Here is an 18,820-nt window from a genome sequence, read left to right on the forward strand (position 1 = left end):
CTCTCCATGTTGTACAGTGTTGTTGAGGACAAAAGAGGAAATAGGGGAGGCAAGCTGGCTGGCAAAACATCTAATTCTTCTGCCATCACCTGCCACCATTACCCACCATTAACTGTCTTCTTGGCCTCTGAAGGCCCGTTCTTTCTGTCCCTGACATAAATAGCCTTTGTATAGTTACAAAACAGCCAGGAGGTACTATCAGGAATTAATGAGAAAATATAGTTATTAAGATAGCACTGAATTGGAACAGGTAAAGAGAAAGTGACCAGTGGACTAGAACAGAGTCCTGAACTTGCCCATACATACAGGGGAATTTAGGATACGATGGAGGTGGCATACCAGATCAGTGGGGAGAAAAGGGCTATCTATAAAGGAAAAGATGAAACTGGATCCCTACCTATCTCATACTGTATATGAAAATCAATTTTAAAGAACACATGTAGTAAAGATGTTTGGAAGAGTGCTGGGATTGCTATATTGAGAACAGCATTATGTAAGTGAATGGATGCAACAGCGATTCTGTAATGGATGTAGAGAAGTGTTAAAGAAATGTAATAAAGATGTTTGTAAGAGTGCTAAAAAGAGAAAGGAAATCAATTTCAGATGGATGAAGAATTTAAATGTCAAAAACAAAGCTTGCTACTTGTATCATCTACTAAATTTCCATACGTACATGGATCTAAATCTGGACTTTGAATTTTTGTGGATAGGATAAATTAAGATCATAAAGATATCCCTTCTTAGGTCTCTATTTTTAAATTATAAATGTTAGTCTGTCTATCCATGTGTGTCATATTGTTTAAATTAGAAAAGCTTCATAAAATGTTTGCTTGCAAAAGCATTAAACTCCTTGTAGACTGGAAAGGCTAGTCCCTCCTCAAAGCTCTTCTTTTTCAGGATTTTCCTGGCTATTCTTGCATGTTTGCTTTTTCATATGAACTTTACAATCAACTTATCCAGCTCCAGATAACACCTTATTAGGTATATTTGGGGGATCATATTACATTTATAATTTAAAAATAGAGACCTAAGAAGGGAAACTGATATCTTTATGATCTTAATTTATCCTATCCACAAATAAGGAATGCCTTCCTATTTGTCTAAGTCTACCTTTGAGTCTTTCAGGAGTGTTTTAAATTTTTCTGCATATAACTTTGCACATCTCTTGTTAAACTTATTCTGAAGCATTTTATCTTTTTTGTTGTTACCTTAAATGGGGTTTTCTCTTCTGTCTGGTTAGTTGTATATATGAAAACTACTGATTTCTGTATGCTGGTTTTATATTCTGCTATGTTACTATTATTGTTTGAATTTGTTATTGAATCTCTGGGGGATTTCTAGGTATACTATCATGTAATCTATAAACAGAGATATTTTACATCCCCTTTACCCATTTTTACATCTATAATTGTTTTGGCTAGTCTAATTGCCTTGGTCTAATACCTCTAAATGCAAAGAGCCAAAATGGTTGTCTGAGGAGGCCTTACAAATAGCTGAGAAAAGAAGAGAAGCTAAAGGCAAAGGAGAAAAGGAAAGATATACCCATCTGAATAGAGTTTTAAAAAATAGGAAGGAGAGAGAAGAAAGCCTTCCTAAGTGATCAATGCAAAGAAATAGAGGAAAATAATAGAATGGGAAAGATGAGAGATCTCTTCAAGAAAATTAGAGATACCAAGGGAACATTTCCTGGGAAGATGGGCACAATAAAGGACAGAAGTGGTATGGACCTAACTGAAGCAGAAGATATTAAGAAGAGGTGGCAAGAATACACAGAAGAACTATACAAAAAACATCTTCATGACCCAGATAACCATGATGGTGTGATCACTCACCTAAAGCCAGACATGCTGGAATGTGAAGTCAAGTGGGCCATAGAAAGAATTACTACAAACAAAGCTAGGGGAGGTGATGGGATTCCAGCTGAGCTACTTCAAATTCTTAAAGATGATGCTGTTAAAGTGCTGCACTCAATATGCCAGCAAATTTGGAAAACTCAGCAGTGGCTACAGGACTGGAAAAGGTCAGTTTTCATTCTAATCCCAAAGAAAGGCAATGTCAAAGAATGTTCAAACTACTGCACAATGGCACTCATTTCACACACTAGCAAAGTAATGCTCAAAATTCTCCAAGCTAGGCTTCAACAGTACGTAAGCCAAGAACTTCCAGATGTTCAAGGTGGATTTAGAAAAGGCAGAGGAACCAGAGATCAAATTGTCAACATCTGTTGGATCATAGAAAAAGAAAGTGTGAATCACAACCAACTGTGGGAAATTCTTAAAGAGATGGGACTATCAGACCACCTTACCTGCCTCCTGAGAAACCTCTATGCAAGTCAAGAAGCAACAGTTAGAACCAGACATGGAACGATGGACTGGTTCCAAATTGAGAAAAGAGTACATCAAGGCTGTATATTGTCACCCTTGTTATTTAACATATGCAGAGTACATCCTGCGAAATGCCAGGCTGGATGAAATACAAGCTGGAATCAAGATTGCCGGGGGAAATATCAATAATCTCAGATATGCAGATGACACCACCTTTATGGCAGAAAGCGAAGAGGAACTAAAGAGCCTCTTGATGAAGGTGAAAGAGGGGAGTGAAAAAGCTGGCTTAAAACTCAATATTCAAAAAACAAAGATCATGGCATCTGGTCCCATCACTTCATGGAAAATAGATGGGGAAACAGTGGAAACAGGGAGAGACTTTATTTTCTTGGGCTCCAAAATCACTGCAGATGGTGACTGTAGCCATGAAATTAAAAGACGCTTGCTCCTTGGAAGAAAAGCTATGACCAACCTAGACAGCATATTAAGAAGCAGAGCCATTATTTTACCGACAAAGGTCCATATAGTCAAAGCTATGGTTTTTCTAGTAGTCATGTATGGATGTGAGAGTTGGACCATAAAGAAGGCTGAGTGCCGAAGAATTGATGCTTTCGAACTGTGGTGTTATAGAAGACTCTTGAGAGTCCCTTAGACTACAAAGAGATCAAACCAGTCAATTCTAAAGGAAATCAATACTGAATATTCATTGGGAGGACTGATGCTGAAGCTGAAGCTCCAATACTTTGGCCACTTGATGCAAAGAGGCCACTCATTAGACCAAATAATCTCACAATTTGTATGGAAATACAAAAAACCTTGAATAGCCAAAGCAATCTTGAGAAAGAAGAATGGAACTGGAGGAATCAACCTGCCTGACTTCAGGCTATACTACAAAGCTACAGTCATCAAGACAGTTATGGTACTGGCACAAAGACAGAAATATAGATCAATGGAACAAAATAGAAAGCCCAGAGATAAATCCACGCACCTATGGACACCTTATTTTTGACAAAGGAGGCAAGAATATAAAATGGAGAAAAGACAATCTCTTTAACAAATGGTGCTGGGAAAACTGGTCAACACTTGTAAAAGAATGAAACCAGAACACTTTCTAACACCATACACAAAAATCAACTCAAAATGGATTAACAATCTAAATGTAAGACCAGAAACTATAAAACTCCTAGAGGAAAACATAGGCAAAACACTCTCTGACATAAATTACAGCAGGATGCTCTATGACCCACCTCCCAGAGTAATGGAAATAAAAGCAAAAATAAACAAATGGGACCTAATTAAACTTAAAAGTTTTTGCACAATGAAGGAAACTATAAGCAAGGTGAAAAGACAGCCTTCAGAATGGGAGAAAATAATAGCAAACAAAGCAACTGACAAAGAATTAATCTCAAAAATATACAAGCAACTCCTATAGCTCAATTCCAGAAAAATAAACGACCCAATCAAAAAATAGCCCAAAGAACTAAACAGACATTTCTCCAAAGAAGACATACAGATGGCTAACAAACACATGAGAAGATGCTAAACATCACTCTTTATCAGAGAAATGCAAATCAAAACCACAATGAGGTACCATCTCACGCTGGTCAGAATGGCTGCTATCCAAAAGTCTACAAGCAATAAATGCTGGAGAGGGTGTGGAGAAAAGGGAACTCTCTTACACTGTTGGTGGGAATGCAAACTAGTACAGCCACTATGGAGAACAGTGTGGAAATTCCTTAAAAAACTGGAAATAGAACTGCCGTATGACCCAGCAATCCCACTGCTGGGCATACACACCGAGGAAACCAGAATGGAAAGAAACACGTGTACCCCAATGTTCATCGCAGCACTGTTTATAATAGCCAGGACATGGAAGCAACCTAGATGTCCATTGGCAGACAAATGGATAAGAAAGCTGTGGTACATATACACAGTGGAATATTACCCAGCCATTAAAAAGAATACATTTGAGTCAGTTCTAATGAGGTGGATGAAACTGGAGCCTATTATACAGAGTGAAGTGAGTCAGAAAGAAAAACACCAATACAGTATACTAATGCATATATACGGAATTTAGAAAGATGGTAACGATGACCGTATATGTGAGAGAGCAAAAGAGACACAGATGTATAGAATAGTCTTTTGGACTCTGTGGGAGAAGGCGAGGGTGGGATGGTTTGAGAGAATAGCATTGAAACATGTATATTATCATTTGTGAAACAGATCGCCAGTCCAGGTTCGATACATGAGACAGGGTGCTCAGGGCTGGTGCAGTGGGATGACCCTGAGGGATGGGATGGGGAGGCAGGTGGGAGGGGGAGTTCAGGATGGGGAACACATGTACACCCATGGCTGATTCATGTCAATGTATGGCAAAAACCACTGCAATGTTGTAAAGTAATTAGCCCCCAATTAAAATAAATAAATTAAAAAAGAAAAGAAAAGACCCTGATGTTGGGAAAGATTGAAGGCAGGAGGAGATGGGGATGACAGAGGACAAGACGGTTGGATGGCATCACTGACTCAATGGATATGAGTTTGAGCAAGCTCCAGGAGATGGTGAAGGACAGGGAAGCCTGGCATTCTGGAGTTGGACATGACTGAGCAACTGAACAATGACAACAATACCTCTAAACACAATATTGAAAAGGAGTGGAAAGAGTGGGCACCTTGCTTTGTTCCTCGCCTTAATGGAAATGCTTTCAATGTTGTCCTATTAACTTGACAGTAACTTTTGGATTGAGGTATACAAATTCGATCATGTTAAGAAGGAATGAGTTGATTTCTATTTTTGAATGATTTTATCAGAATGGGTGCTAAACTCTGTTAAAGGCGTCAAACGTATCTACGGAAATAATCATATGACTTTCTCTTCAGATCAATTAATACGTTGCATTATATCGGGTTGGCCAAAAAGTTCATTCTGGGTTTTCCATAAGATGGTACAGAAAAACCCAAATGATCTTTTTGGCCAACCCAGTATATTATCTATAACAAACCATTCCTGCATTCCAAGGGGGAAACTTACTACACAGTTATATTATTTTCTTAATATAGTTTTGGATTTGTTTGCTAATATTTTCTTTAGGATTTTTGCATTGATATTCATGACTGAAAATTACCTATGCATTTCTTTTTTGTGTTGTCAAAGTTATAACTGCTTTAGAAAAGTAATGTGGAAGTTTCTCTTCATTTTATGTTCTTTGGAATAATTTACATGGCATTGGGATTAACTGGTCTCTAACAGTTTGGTAGAATTCCCCTTTGAAACCATTTGGGCCTGATGCTTTTTTAGGAGGAAGTTTCTTAATAACTTTCCTCATTACTTCTATGGAAATTGATGTGTTAAGCTCAAACGGGGTAAATTTCGGTAAACTGTGTTCTCCTAGAAAATTATCCATTTCCTGTAGGTTTAAATTTTTATCTGGGAATGCCTTTTTATATTTTGACTTTTGGAATCATGGTAACATATTACATTTAAATACATAAAATTAAGTCAGTATAGATAGTAAAAAACCTAAAATTTAATATAAAGGGAAACAAACTATATTTTGAAATAAAATGAGTAACACAACTGTTTTGAATGACAAAAGGAACTAAACCATGTAGCATTTGAATATAGTGCTTTGTATATTCCCATCTAAAGACATAAAAAGGGCAAACAAATCGCAAGTTGTACCTTACTATGGTTGTTTTTCACAGTGGTAAGGGTGTTGAAATTCTAAAAATATTTTCTGTGTATTGTAGAATTGAGCAAATGAGTAAATATGTTGATGATGTTGGAAGCTAGGGCTCTCAATGTTAGAGAAAAGAAATATAAATATGGAATGGGGAAAGGCTAGAAGGAACCTTATATTGTGTTGGATTAGAATTGAAAGTATCAGTGGAATTCCCTGGTGGTCCAGTGGTTAGGACTTGGCACTTTCACCACTGGGGGTCTGTGTTTGATCCCTGGTTGGTGAACTAAGATCCCACAACCTGTGTGACATGGCCAAAAAAAAGTATCAGTATGAGCACACTACATATAATTTCATACATGTGTATATATAAAATTTCATATGTATATACGTCATAAGCCACTCCAATAATCTTGCCTGGAAAATCCCATGGACAGAGGAACCTGGTGGACTACAGTCCATGAGGTCACAAAGAGTCGGACACGATTGAGCAAATAAACAGCAACAAAAATATGTTTCCTAGCTCTGCACAATGAGACAATCTAGAAGCAAGGACACTCCAGTAGCAATGATCTAGCTCCCAGATCCTGACTTTGAAATACCATTATCCTAGGGCAGGGAAAGAACAAGATATACTTGGAGGAGAAGTCAGCAGATATGCCAGAGTAAGTGCCTATAAAAGCCCTCTCCTCTGTAAAAGCAATGAGAATACTGGCAAAAGTGGTCACAGTGAACTTTGTCAGAACTCTGAAAACTGAGCACAGGTTTACAATAATTCAAGAAGTATTTATTCAAGAAAAAGGCTGAATCTCACTAAGAACAGTTAAGGTTTGTGACATTTGAACTTTTTCTGTTCTTACTCTCTTCTTTCCACCTCCCCAACAGATTTGAAAATCAACAGCCTTGCAATTCTGATGAAAACCAGCAGGGTAGCAGCCAATGGAAGAAGCAGAACAGGGTTGGAGTCCTCCAAAGCCCCATTCCCAAAGAACTATCTTTATTTGACCTGTCTGGGACTTCCCTAGAAAACTTCACACACAAGACTTGTCTATTTGACCTCACTCAGAGTTCACCTGATGTGAGGAGTTTTTTGGGGGGATGCTTTTCAAAAATAATCAGCAGCAATTATTTAACATAGCAGCTGCTTGGGGCAACAATTACAGTTAAGACAAACAACAAGCTGACCAAAAGACTTAACAGAAAAATCTGGAGAATAAGACATCCATAGGAGTCTTTGAAAAGTTCTGACATATTCCTAGGAATCTAAAAAGCCATAAATATGCATAAGGCTGTGAGCATGAATAGGATCTCTGGCTGACCCTGAAGCTCTGCATAGGCAGGAAGTGAAGGCTAAGCAAAGCTGTAAAAACGTGAAGAAATCAGCACCTGTAACAGTATGAATGCACACTGTTATGTTTTTTTGTTTTGTTTTGTTTCTGACACTTTCTCCCACCTATCTGATTTAAAACACAATTGCACCAAGCAATAATTCATAAGTCTATATTCATGGGCATATGATGTGTAAAGATGTAATTTGTATGACAACAATAGCACAAAGGCAGAGTGAGTGAATAAAGCTATAAAGAGGCAAAGTTTTTTTTAATACTATTGAAATTAAACTGGCTTTAATTAAAATGAGAGTGGTATAAATTAAAATGTTAATTGTAATCCCCAGGGAAACTACAAAGAAAATATTTTTTAAAAAATATGGAAAAGAAATATCAAGAGAATTAAAATGGCACACTGGAAAATATCTATTTAACATGAAGGTATGCATTAACAGAGAAATACAGGAACAAAAAAAGGCACAAGAAATATAGAAAACAAATAGCAAAATTATAAACATAAATTTTACCTTATCAGTAATTACATTAAATGTAAATTAATTAAACACTCCAATTAAAGGGCAGAGATAGGCAAAACAGATGAAAAACATGACCCAATATATGCTATCTACAGGAGATACACTTTAGAAATAAGTTGAAAGTAAATGAATGGAAAAAGATTTACCATGCAAACAGTAACCACAAGAGGACTAGCATGCCTATACTAACATCAGATAAAACAGACTTTAAAACAAAAATTGTTACTAGAGATAAAAAAGGACATTTTATATTGATAAAAGAGTCAATCTATCAAGAAGATTTAACAATTATAAACATATATGTGCCTAACAACAGAGTCATATTGAAACAAAAAAAACAGGCAGAACTGAAAGGGAGAAATGGACAATTCAGCAATAATTGCTGGAAATTTCAATATCTCACATTAAATAATGCATAAAACAACTAGACAGAGGATAAACAAGGAAAAAGAAGACCAGAACAGCACTATAAACCAACCAGACCTAACAGACGTCTATAGAACACTCCATCCTACAACAGCGGCATACATATTCTTCTCAAATGTACATAGAACATTCTCTAGGACAAACTATATGTTAAGCCACAAAACAAATCTCAGTAATGTAAAAGGACCAAACCATACAAAATATGTTCACTGACTACAACTGAATGAAATTAGAAACAAATAACAGAAAGAAATTTGGAAAATTCATAAATATGTGGAAAGTAAACAACATACTCTTAAATAAACAATGGGTCAAAGAAGTCATCATGAAAATTAGAAGATACTTTGAGATGGAAGAAAATGAAGACAACATACAAAAATTGCTTATATGAAAATTCATAGTTGTAAACTTCTATTTTTAAAAAGAACAAAAATAGCAAACCAATAGCCAATAATCTTCCTAAGAAATTAGACAAAAAGCAAAAACAAAAACAAACATCAGAGCAAGCAGAAGAAAAGAAGAAATAAAGGTTAGGGTGGAAATAAATGAAGTTGAAAATAGAAAAAAATAGAGAAAATTGGTGAAACCAAAATTGATTCTCTGAAAAGATCAACAAAATAGACAAACCTTTAGACTAAGATTTTAAAAAAGAGAAAACTAGCTACTAAAATTAGGAATGAAAAAGACATAATTACTAACCTAATGGAAATAAAGGATTATAAGAGAGTACTATGAAAAATTCTATTCTAATAAATTAGGAAACCTAGCTGAAATAGACAAATTCCTAGAAAGACACAAACTTCCAATACTAACTCAAGAAGAAATGAAAAATTTGAATGGAACTACAATAAATGAAGAGATTGAATTAGTAAATAAAAAGAACTTCTTTACTGGTGAAGTATACCAAAAATTTAAAATAAAATTAACACCAATCTTTCATTAACTCTTCCTAAAAATAGAAGATGAGGGAACACTGTCTATTTCATTGTATGAGATTACTATTACCCCAATACCAAAACCAGACAAAGACATCATAAGAAAACTACAGATCAATGTCCCTTATGATTACTGACAGCATAATTTTCAACAAAATGCTAACAAACTGACAGCTAACAAACAGCATATAAAAAGGATTATATGCCAGATCAAGTGGGATCTGACTCAGGAACGCAAGTGTGGCTTAATTCAAATAAAAATCAATTAATGTAATACACCATATTCATAGAATAAAGGCCAAGAGCCGTATCATATCAATAAACACAGAAAAAACATTTGACAAAGTCCGACATCCTTCCATTACAAAAACACTTCAAATTCAGAAGGGACAACAAACAAGTGTTCATCAACACTTAGGTAGCAGTTAGTATATACGCCAGATGTACTGTTTTAACCACTTTATGTTCGTTAAATAATTTAATTCTCACATTAACTCTATGAGGCAGGAACTATTATTACCTGCATTTTACAGATGGGAAAACTGAGGCACAGAGCATTTAACTAATGTTTCTTATGTTCAGAAGTTAGTAAGTTGTGGAGCTAGGATTATAACACAGAAATTCTGACTTCAGTGTCTGTGTTCTTAACAATAGTTTCTCAATGAATATAAGATAATAATAATGAACATTTGGTTTCAAAGTAATGATTTTCATCTGCAAGTAAGCTTAATTCATAACACTGCTGATTTGTATCAGTGACCATAATTTGTAATACTTGTAAGAATTTTTACTACTATAATCAATGTTTATTTAAGTTGATAAAGCTTGGTCAATATTGATATTTAATTGTAATTTAATTCATAAAACTGGTGATGATAATTTATACAAGTAAACACAACTTGTAAAATCATAACAAACTTGTAAAATCAGTTATAAAATTTGATGGCACTAAGCACAGTGACTCAATTTCTATTTGGAACTAAAATTTGATTAATAACTGTTATACTCATAACATATTAGTAATCATAACTTTAATATTAGTAACTATTTATGATATCAATAGGATTATTAACCATATTAATAGTAATTTCTATTAGTAATTGTAGGATAGCTCAAAATACAGATATTCATAATTTATATTAGTAATCTTAATTTATAACATTGGCAATAATTTGTAACAGTATGTTACAATGTTTGTACTAATAGCTTAATTTCTTGTAGTAATTATACCTTAATTCACAAAATAGGTTCTAATAACTTTATATTGATAACCTTAATTTATAACACTGGTAATAAATTGTAATCTTAGTTATAATATTTGATGATATTAGTAATGATAATATAATTTTTATTATTAAGTATGATATAATTCAAAACAGGGGCTTATAATTTGTATTAGAGCATAATTTATGTATTGATAATAATTTATAATAATAGTTATAATCTTCAGTGATACTAGAAACGATTACTCAACTTCTATTTGGAGCTATAATTTATAACACTGGTACTCATAATTTACATCAATAACAATAGTTTGAAATAATGGGTATAATTTATAATGTTAGTGATTAGTGATTATATTTGTGATAATAGTAGCCAACAGTCAGATTTTCTATTTGCATACAATTTAATTTATAACATTCCTACTGATAATCTTTACTGGAAATCCTAATTTGAAACACTGTTAACATTTCTATCAGGAGGAACATTTGATAATGTTCGTAACAATGCCTTGATTTGTATATGTAATGTAATCTGAATCATTACATTAATTCTGTTTACATCAGAAATCAGTTTCTTAATACTGGTGACAATAGATACTATAGCAGGATCAATGATTTAAATCACACTTGTAACTACATACATAAATTTATGGTATTAATAAACCCTATCACAAAGCAACATTGCCCTCCATGTGCATGTGCCAGCTGTACTCTCTGATGGCATTCCACGGGCAACACATCCATTGGCAATATTATTGCAATAGGCAAGATGCTTTTCCCTCCTGCCCACTCCCTTCCCCTAGACTCACCATCTCTTTGTGATTGGGGTAGAAGGTCTGATCAATTAGAGGGAATTCCTCTGTCCCCAGTTTCTTGTGCAGTCGAACCATCTGGGCAAACTATGAGAGCCAGGAGAGACGGGTCAGCAAGTCCCTTCACCTGGAGGGAGTCTGCAAGCTGGGACTTCAATGTTCCAAGCTTCCTCCGATCCCCCAAATCACAGTGGGTTCAAGCTCCCGCATGCATGTATGAGCTATTCCCTCTGCCAGTAGCATCCTTCCTGTTACTTACCACCCAGGGTTTGTCACAGAAGTTGTAGACAGAATGCAAAGAGTTAATGCTGGGGATTCCGGCATACTGCAGCCCAATAACCAAACTGCGATAGTCTCCATTCCGTGCCATGCTGAAGGCATGCTGGCGGATCAGCACGAAGTCTGGCTTCAGAGACCTGGGGTGGCAAGGGTAAGAGTGTTGAGGATCCCCCCAGAAGCTCCCCACCACTTTTAGAATAAAGGTCAAGTTTTGAAATCTCCATGGCTCCTAGAAACGGCATAGTGGTTTCTTACCTCAGCCACATAGGCAAGCTATTCCCTCCACCACATGTGCCCTTCCTAACCTCTCATCTGGTGACCTCCTTTTAAGCCTTTCCTGCCTGCTCTTTTCCTCACCAAAGTAAGCTTGCAGCTTGCCTACTCAGCTCTCACAGTTCCCCCATCACAATCTCTCAGACTACCACTGTACACAAAGGATGCTGCCCAGAATAAATTCCAGCCTCAGGGCTCTACATGGGCTATTCCCTCAGCCTGAAATGTAGCCGCCCTAGATTTCTGCATGCACCACTCTTCCACCTCCTTCAGGTCTTTCCTCAAATATCTCTCACTCTTCTGGTCTACACCAACCAAACTGCAGACTCTTTACCATCCAACAATCACTACAGCCCTTTGCTGATGTACATATGTTTATTTTTTTAGCACTTTGACATTTTCTTCTTTGTTTATTATGTGTATCCCACAGTAGAATGTAAGCTTCATGAGAGCAGAGGATTTTTTTGGTCTTTTTGGGGTCTGTTGTGTTCACTTCCAGGACCTCAGCATGAAGAACAGCTCCTGGCACACACAGATACTCAGTAAATATTTGTTGAATGTGAAATGCTGAGAGTAGCACCTGGTATGCAGTAGATGCTCAAGAAATGTTTGTTGAATTAGTTGCTGAAAAATTTGGCTTGTTGTCTTCTGAGATCCCTGGCTCTTCTTCAGAAGAGAAGCTATCTCCTTTCATTCTGTTTCTAGGTTCTTAAAAAAAATTGGAATATAATTGACATGTTATATGTCAATTATTACATAAGCATAAGGTGTATTGTTGTTGTTTAGTTGCTAGGTTGTGTCCAACTCTTTTGCAACCCCATGGACTGTAGCCAGCCAGGCTCCTCTGTCCATGGAATTTCCCAGGCAAGAATACTGGAGTGAGCAGCCAATCCCTTCTCCAGAGGATCTTCTCAACCCAGGGATGGAACCTGGGTCTCCTGCATTGCAGGCAGGTTCTTTACCACTGAGCCACCAGGGAAGGTATATAACATGTTATTTGATACATTTATATTAATATATTGTAATATGATTGCCATTGTAGCATTAGTTAGTACCCTTATCATGTCACATAATTATCATTTCTTTTTTTCATGGTAGGAATAATTAAGATCTGCTGCTGCTGCTGCTAAGTCGCTTCAGTCGTGTCCGACTCTGTGCGACCCCATGGACGGCAGCTCACCAGGCTCCGCCGTCCCTAGGATTCTCCAGGCAAGAATACTGGAGTGGGTTGCCATTTCCTTCTCCAGTGCATGAAAGGGAAAAGTGAAAGTGAAGTCGCTCAGTCGTGTCCGACTCATAGCAACCCCATGGACTGTAGCCTACCAGGCTCCTCTATCCATGGGATTTTCCAGGCAAGAGTACTAGAGTGGGGTGCCATTGCCTTCTTTTATAATAGGAGCTTTGCTGATTATGATACAGTATTATTGTCTATATCGTGCATACTGTGAATTAGATCTCTAGGACTTATTTATCTACCAGTTGCAAATTTGTACTCTTAAACAACATCTCTCCTATTCTTACACACCCTCCCGCAGCCTCTGGCAATCACCTTTCTAGAAAGGTTATTTCTATTAGTTTGGGTCTTTTAGAATCCACATATAAGTGATATCATACAGTATTTCTCTTTCTCTGTCTGATTTATCTCACTTAGCATAATAGCCTCAAGTTCCATCCATGTTGTCACAAATGGCAGGATTTCCTTCTTTCTCATGGCTGAATAATATCCCTTTGTGTGTGTGTGTGTGTACCACTTCTTCTTTATCCATTCATCCATAGATGGATACTTAGGTTGTCTCCATATCTTGGCTACTGTAATGTGCCTAAGTCTTGTTCACAGAAAGATAGGAGAGGAGGTGGGGAATCTCCGTCAGCTCTAAGGGAGTTATGTCTCTCCCATAACACCAAGGTAACCTTTTTACACTCACCGCACAACCTTCACCCCATTCCGAAGAACTTCCATGTCCACAGAGAATCCACCATTGGCATGAGCCACGAGGTTGAGATCAGAGAATTCAGCCTGGGAAGGAAAAAAAATCAGTGATTCATTCACATCACACACAAAAGACCACTCAGCTTGCAGTATGGACAGTTGACCCCCCAGGTCCACCTGCCCCAACTAACCTGTTCTACTTTAATGTCAATTTCTCCATGGATCTTTTTCCCTTTGAAGTATTTCGCCCTGAAGAGGAAAAGCAGAGCACATCTGTCAATGCTCAAATCTCAGGAAGACAAAACCCAGACTGGTCCTTTGACCCCTTTGCTCCTCCAGTGCTACTATAGAAACTATAAAGTGATTTATGATGGTTGAAATATTTTGAAAAAACCTAACAGTTGTTTGTGAACAATGAAGTCTGTTATAATCCTTGTGGAGGTATGTAAATGTCAAGGTACTAAATCATACAGTCATGTTGGACTCTTTGCGACCCCATGGACTATATAGTCCATGGAATTCTCCAGGCCAGAATACTGGAGTGGGTAGCCTTTTCCTTCTCCAGGGGATCTTCCCAACCCAGGGATGGAACCCAGGTCTCCCATGTTGCAGGTGAATTCTTTACCAACTAAGCCACAAGGGAAGCCCTGTAAATGTCAAAGGACACTGCAAATTATAAGTTCTTAAAACAGAGGGCAGGCATTTCCCAAAGTATGGTTTGCTTGTCACACTGCTATTTGAAAAACTTCTCAAAACAAGGAGTGCTTTGTACACTGTAACATACTTTGAAATGGCATGGAGGTTTGTAAAATGGCAAAGATTCTTAGAGGACATATCTATATCTACGTGTGTGTGTGTGCATACTCAGTCATGTCCAACTCTTTTGCGGCCCAGTGGACTGCAGCCCTCCAGGCTCCTCTGCCCATGGATTCTCCAGGCAAGAATACTGGAGCGGGTTGTCATTTCCTTCTCCAGAGGATCTTCCTAACCCAGGGACTGAACCTGCCTCTCTTGCATCTCCTTCATTGGCAGGCAGGTTCTTGACCAGCTGAGCCACCATATATGTATATATATATATGGACTATGTCCAAGTATGTGTCAGTGCCTGTATGTGTGAGCTGCAGCATCTCTTTGCTTGGGTCCTTTCCCAAGGAGGAACACATTTACCATGTGTTGTTGTGCACCGAGAGGGACACAGCAGACATGAGTGGGCAGCTGCATCAGAAAAGGAAGAGCAGACTAAGGGCTGCAGGCTGGTGAGGGATCAATAGAAGCTGGAGTCAATCATGATGAGGTTGGAGAGAAAGGCCGCTGAGGATGACAGGAAACTACAGCAGGGAAGAGGGGTAGGAATGGCAGTAGGCATATCACGAATTGCTAAGTCACTGTCCCTGGGCCCATCCCCAGCTAGACTCCTCCACCAGGCACAGGATTCCTATCTGACAGGCTTGTCCACAAACAGAAGCTCATCATCAATCAGGTTTTTCATAGACAGGGGTTGAGGGGAGGAGCCACTCCTGGGATCGCCTACCTGCACACCATCAGGGTCTCTGATATACATGTAGCACAACTGGACTCTGGTGATTTCACTGACATACCCCAAAGACCGCAAGCTATTTTCTTCTCTCTTTCACTCTTCCCTCCTGCCTCCCACCCCATCTCTGACACTGTCCCCTCACAGATGTTGGAAGACAGTCTCTTAGACCTGCGCATTTTTCATTTAGAAAATGACGAGTATAGACTATATCACTACTGTCTTTTTTAAACTTTTTTGACCATATATGTAGTGGATACTATGGTGCTCTGCTCAGGTCTCCTCTTCAAGGCCAATGCACCCTAAGTATCAGCTGTTGACAGATTGCAGCTGTGTCCCTTGGGGAATTATCTTCTATCACAGGAAACTTTCCTGCCCAAGGTTATACCTATTTTGGACAGCCCATGGCTTGTATCTGGTCTGTGAGTGAGTACAAAGGCCAGCCTCTTCACCTCAATTATAGGCTGACTCTGAAGGACCACCCTAGGATCTCCCTAGGATCAGCTGAGGCCTCAGATGCAACTGCACTGTGGACACACTTCTCCAACTGCTCAACTTTGCCTTCCTTACAGCTGTTGATCCCAATGCATGTGTGCTGAGTTGCTTTAGTTGTATCTGACTCTTTGCTACCCTATGCACTATAGCCCGCCAGGCTCCTCTGTCCATGGGATTTCCCAGGTAAGAATACTAGAGTGGGTTGTCATGCCATCCTCCAGGGGATCTTCTTGATCCAGGGATTGAACCAGTGTCTCTTACATTTCCTACATTGACAGGTGGGTTCTTTACCACTAGCACCACTTGTTGATCCCAAAGACACTCCCAAATAAGCCTGTGCATGCAATTCTCTGCCTGAAAAATCTGTCAGAGATCCCAACCTAAAACAGTGGGTCAGAGAAGTCAAACTACAAGGAAAATTCTACTGCCTTTCTGGAGCTGGGCTACCCAGCAGCGCGCAGGCAAAAAGGAGCCATCATTTGTGCGGGTGGAGCATAGATGAGGGCTTCCCTGGTGGCTCAGTGGTAAAGAATCCGCCTGCAATGCAGGAGTCTCGGAGACATGAGTTCGATCCCTGGGTCGGAAAGATCCCCTGGAGGACGGCATGGCAACCCACTCCAGTGCTCTTGCCTGGAGAATCCCATGGACAGAGGAGTCTGGTGGGCTACAGTCCATGGGGTCGCAAAGAGTCGGACACGACTGAAGCGACTTAGCACGCATGCATGCAGCATAGACGGCCTCTGACATGCTGTAGTAACACAGAGTGCCCTGTGGCATGTCTGGGCTGTGGTACAAGCAGGATGCCACTTGCACCACAAGATGTAGCAAACCCTATGATACAGGAGATGTCTGCAGGGAGAAAAGATGTGGCATGGAGTGGATTCTCCTGAGTGGGAGAACTATAGTGCAGGCCCATGGGGTTTTGAAGTAGCAGTGATTTAACTGATGGTGAACTGTAATGAGATACTAGTGGAAGGGAATGCACCAGCTGGTACTTGACAGGTGTGAGGGAAATGGTAACCAGACTTGGGTGACTAAACACTGTTGATTAGCTGAAGAAATATATGACATGCTCAGGGTGAATAATCACCAATTCAAAGCAAAATGTAGGCACTTCCCTGTGGTCCAGTGGCTAGGAGTCTGTGCTTCCAAGACAGGGGGCCCAGGTTCAAACTGTGCTCAGGGAACTAGATCCTACATGCTGCAACTAAAGATCCCATGTGCTGCAACTAAAACCCGACACAGCCAAATAAATAAGTAATTCTTTAAAAAAACAAACTATAAAAGACAAAAGACCTCCTTGGGTGTATTTAGTTCAGTTCAGTCACTCAGTCGTGTCCGACTCTTTGCTACCCCATATACTGCAGCACACCAGGCTTCCCTGTCCATCACCAACTCCCAGAGTTTACTTAAGCTCATGCTCATTGAGTCGTTGATGCCATCCAACCATCTCATCCTCTGTCATCCCCTTCTCCTCTTGCCTTCAATCTTTCCCAGCATCAGGGTCTTTTCAAATGAGTCAGCTCTTCGCATCAGGTAGCCGAAGTATCGGAGTTTCATCTTCAACATCAGTCCTTCCAAAGAATATTCAAGCCTGATTTCCCTTAGAATGGACTGGTTGGATCTCCTTGCAGTCCAAGAGACTCTCAAGAGTCTTCTCCAACACCACAGTTCAAAAGCATCAATTCTTCGGCACTCAGCCTTCTTTATAGCCCAGCTCTCACATCCATACATGACTACTGGAAAAACCATAGCCTTGACTAGACGGACCTTTGTTGACAAAATAATGTCTCTGCTTTTTAATATGCTGTCTAGGTTGGTCATAACTTTCTTTCCAAGGAGTAAGCGTCTTTTAATTTCAGGGCTGCAATCACCATCTACAGTGATTTTGGAGCTCAAGAAAATAAAGTCAGCCACTGTTTCCACTGTTTTCCCATCTATTTGCCGTGAAGTGATGGGACCAGATGCCATGGTCTTAGTTTTCTGAATGTTGAGCTTTAAGCCAACTTTTTCACTCTCCTCTTTCACTTTCATCAAGAGGTTCTTTAGTTCTTCTTTGCTTTCTGCCATAAGGATGGTATCATCTGCATATCTGAGGTTACTGATATTTCTTCCGGCAATCTTGATTCCAGCTTGTGCTTCATCCAACCCAGCATTTCTCATGATGCACTCTGCATATAAGTTAAATAAGCAGGGTGACAATATACAGCCTTGACATACTCCTTTTCCTCTTTGGAACCAGTTGCTATTCCATGTCCAGTTCTAACTATTGCTTCCTGACCTGCAGACAGATTTCTCAAGAGGCAGGTCAGGTGGTCTGGTACTCCCATCTCTTTCAGAATTTTCTACAGTTTGTGGTGATCCACACAGTTAAAGGCTTTGGCATAGTCAATAAAGCAGAAAGAGATGTTTTTCTGGAACTCTCTTGCTTTTTCTATGATCCAGTGGATGCTGGCAATTTGATCTCTGGTTCCTCTGCCTTTTCTAAAACCAGCTTGAACATCTGGAAATTCACAGTTCATGTAATGTTGAAGCCTGGCTTGGAGAATTTTGAGCATTACTTTACTAGCATGTGAGATGAGTGCAATTGTGCGGTAGTTTGAGCATTCTTTGGCATTACTTTTCTTTGGGATTGGAAAGAAAACTGACCTTTTCTGGGTCATGGTGGAGAGTTCTGACAAAATGTGGTCCACTGGAGAAGGGAATGGCAAACCACTTCAGTATTCTTTCCTTGAGAATCCCATGAACAGTATGAAAAGGCAAAGAGATAGGACACAGAAAGATGAACTCCCCAGGTTGGTAGGTGCCCAGTATGCTACTGGAGAGCGGAGGAGAAATAACTCCAGAAAGAATGAAGAGACACAGCCAAAGTAAAAACAACATCCAGTTGTGCATGTGACCAGTGATGGAAGCAAGGTCCAATGCTGTAAAAAGCAATATTGCATAGGAACCTGGAATGTTAGGTCCATGAATCAAGGCAAATTGGAAGTGGTCAAACAGGAGATGGCAACAGTGAATGTCGACATTTTAGGAATCAGCGAACTAAAA

The 18,820-nt window shown here is 38.9% G+C and overlaps 1 protein-coding gene across 2 annotated transcripts in view; it reads right to left on the reverse strand.

Moving 5' to 3' along the window:
• Window positions 1-18,820, reverse strand: part of SYN1 (synapsin I) — a 55,062-nt gene that overhangs the window by 25,314 nt on the left and 10,928 nt on the right. For both annotated transcript variants that reach the window (XM_081567186.1, XM_081567185.1), the window contains exons 2-5: window positions 13,935-13,992; window positions 13,739-13,830; window positions 11,521-11,677; window positions 11,259-11,348 (exon numbers count right to left, since the gene is read on the reverse strand). In XM_081567186.1, the coding sequence (XP_081423312.1) occupies window positions 11,259-11,348; window positions 11,521-11,677; window positions 13,739-13,830; window positions 13,935-13,992 (397 nt within the window). The remainder of the gene's footprint in view (window positions 1-11,258; window positions 11,349-11,520; window positions 11,678-13,738; window positions 13,831-13,934; window positions 13,993-18,820) is intronic.

This window comes from Giraffa tippelskirchi, chromosome X (genome assembly GCF_054371585.1).
Source record: "Giraffa tippelskirchi isolate mGirTip1 chromosome X, T2T-mGirTip1v1.2.pri, whole genome shotgun sequence".
In the NCBI taxonomy this organism is placed as follows: domain Eukaryota; kingdom Metazoa; phylum Chordata; class Mammalia; order Artiodactyla; family Giraffidae; genus Giraffa; species Giraffa tippelskirchi.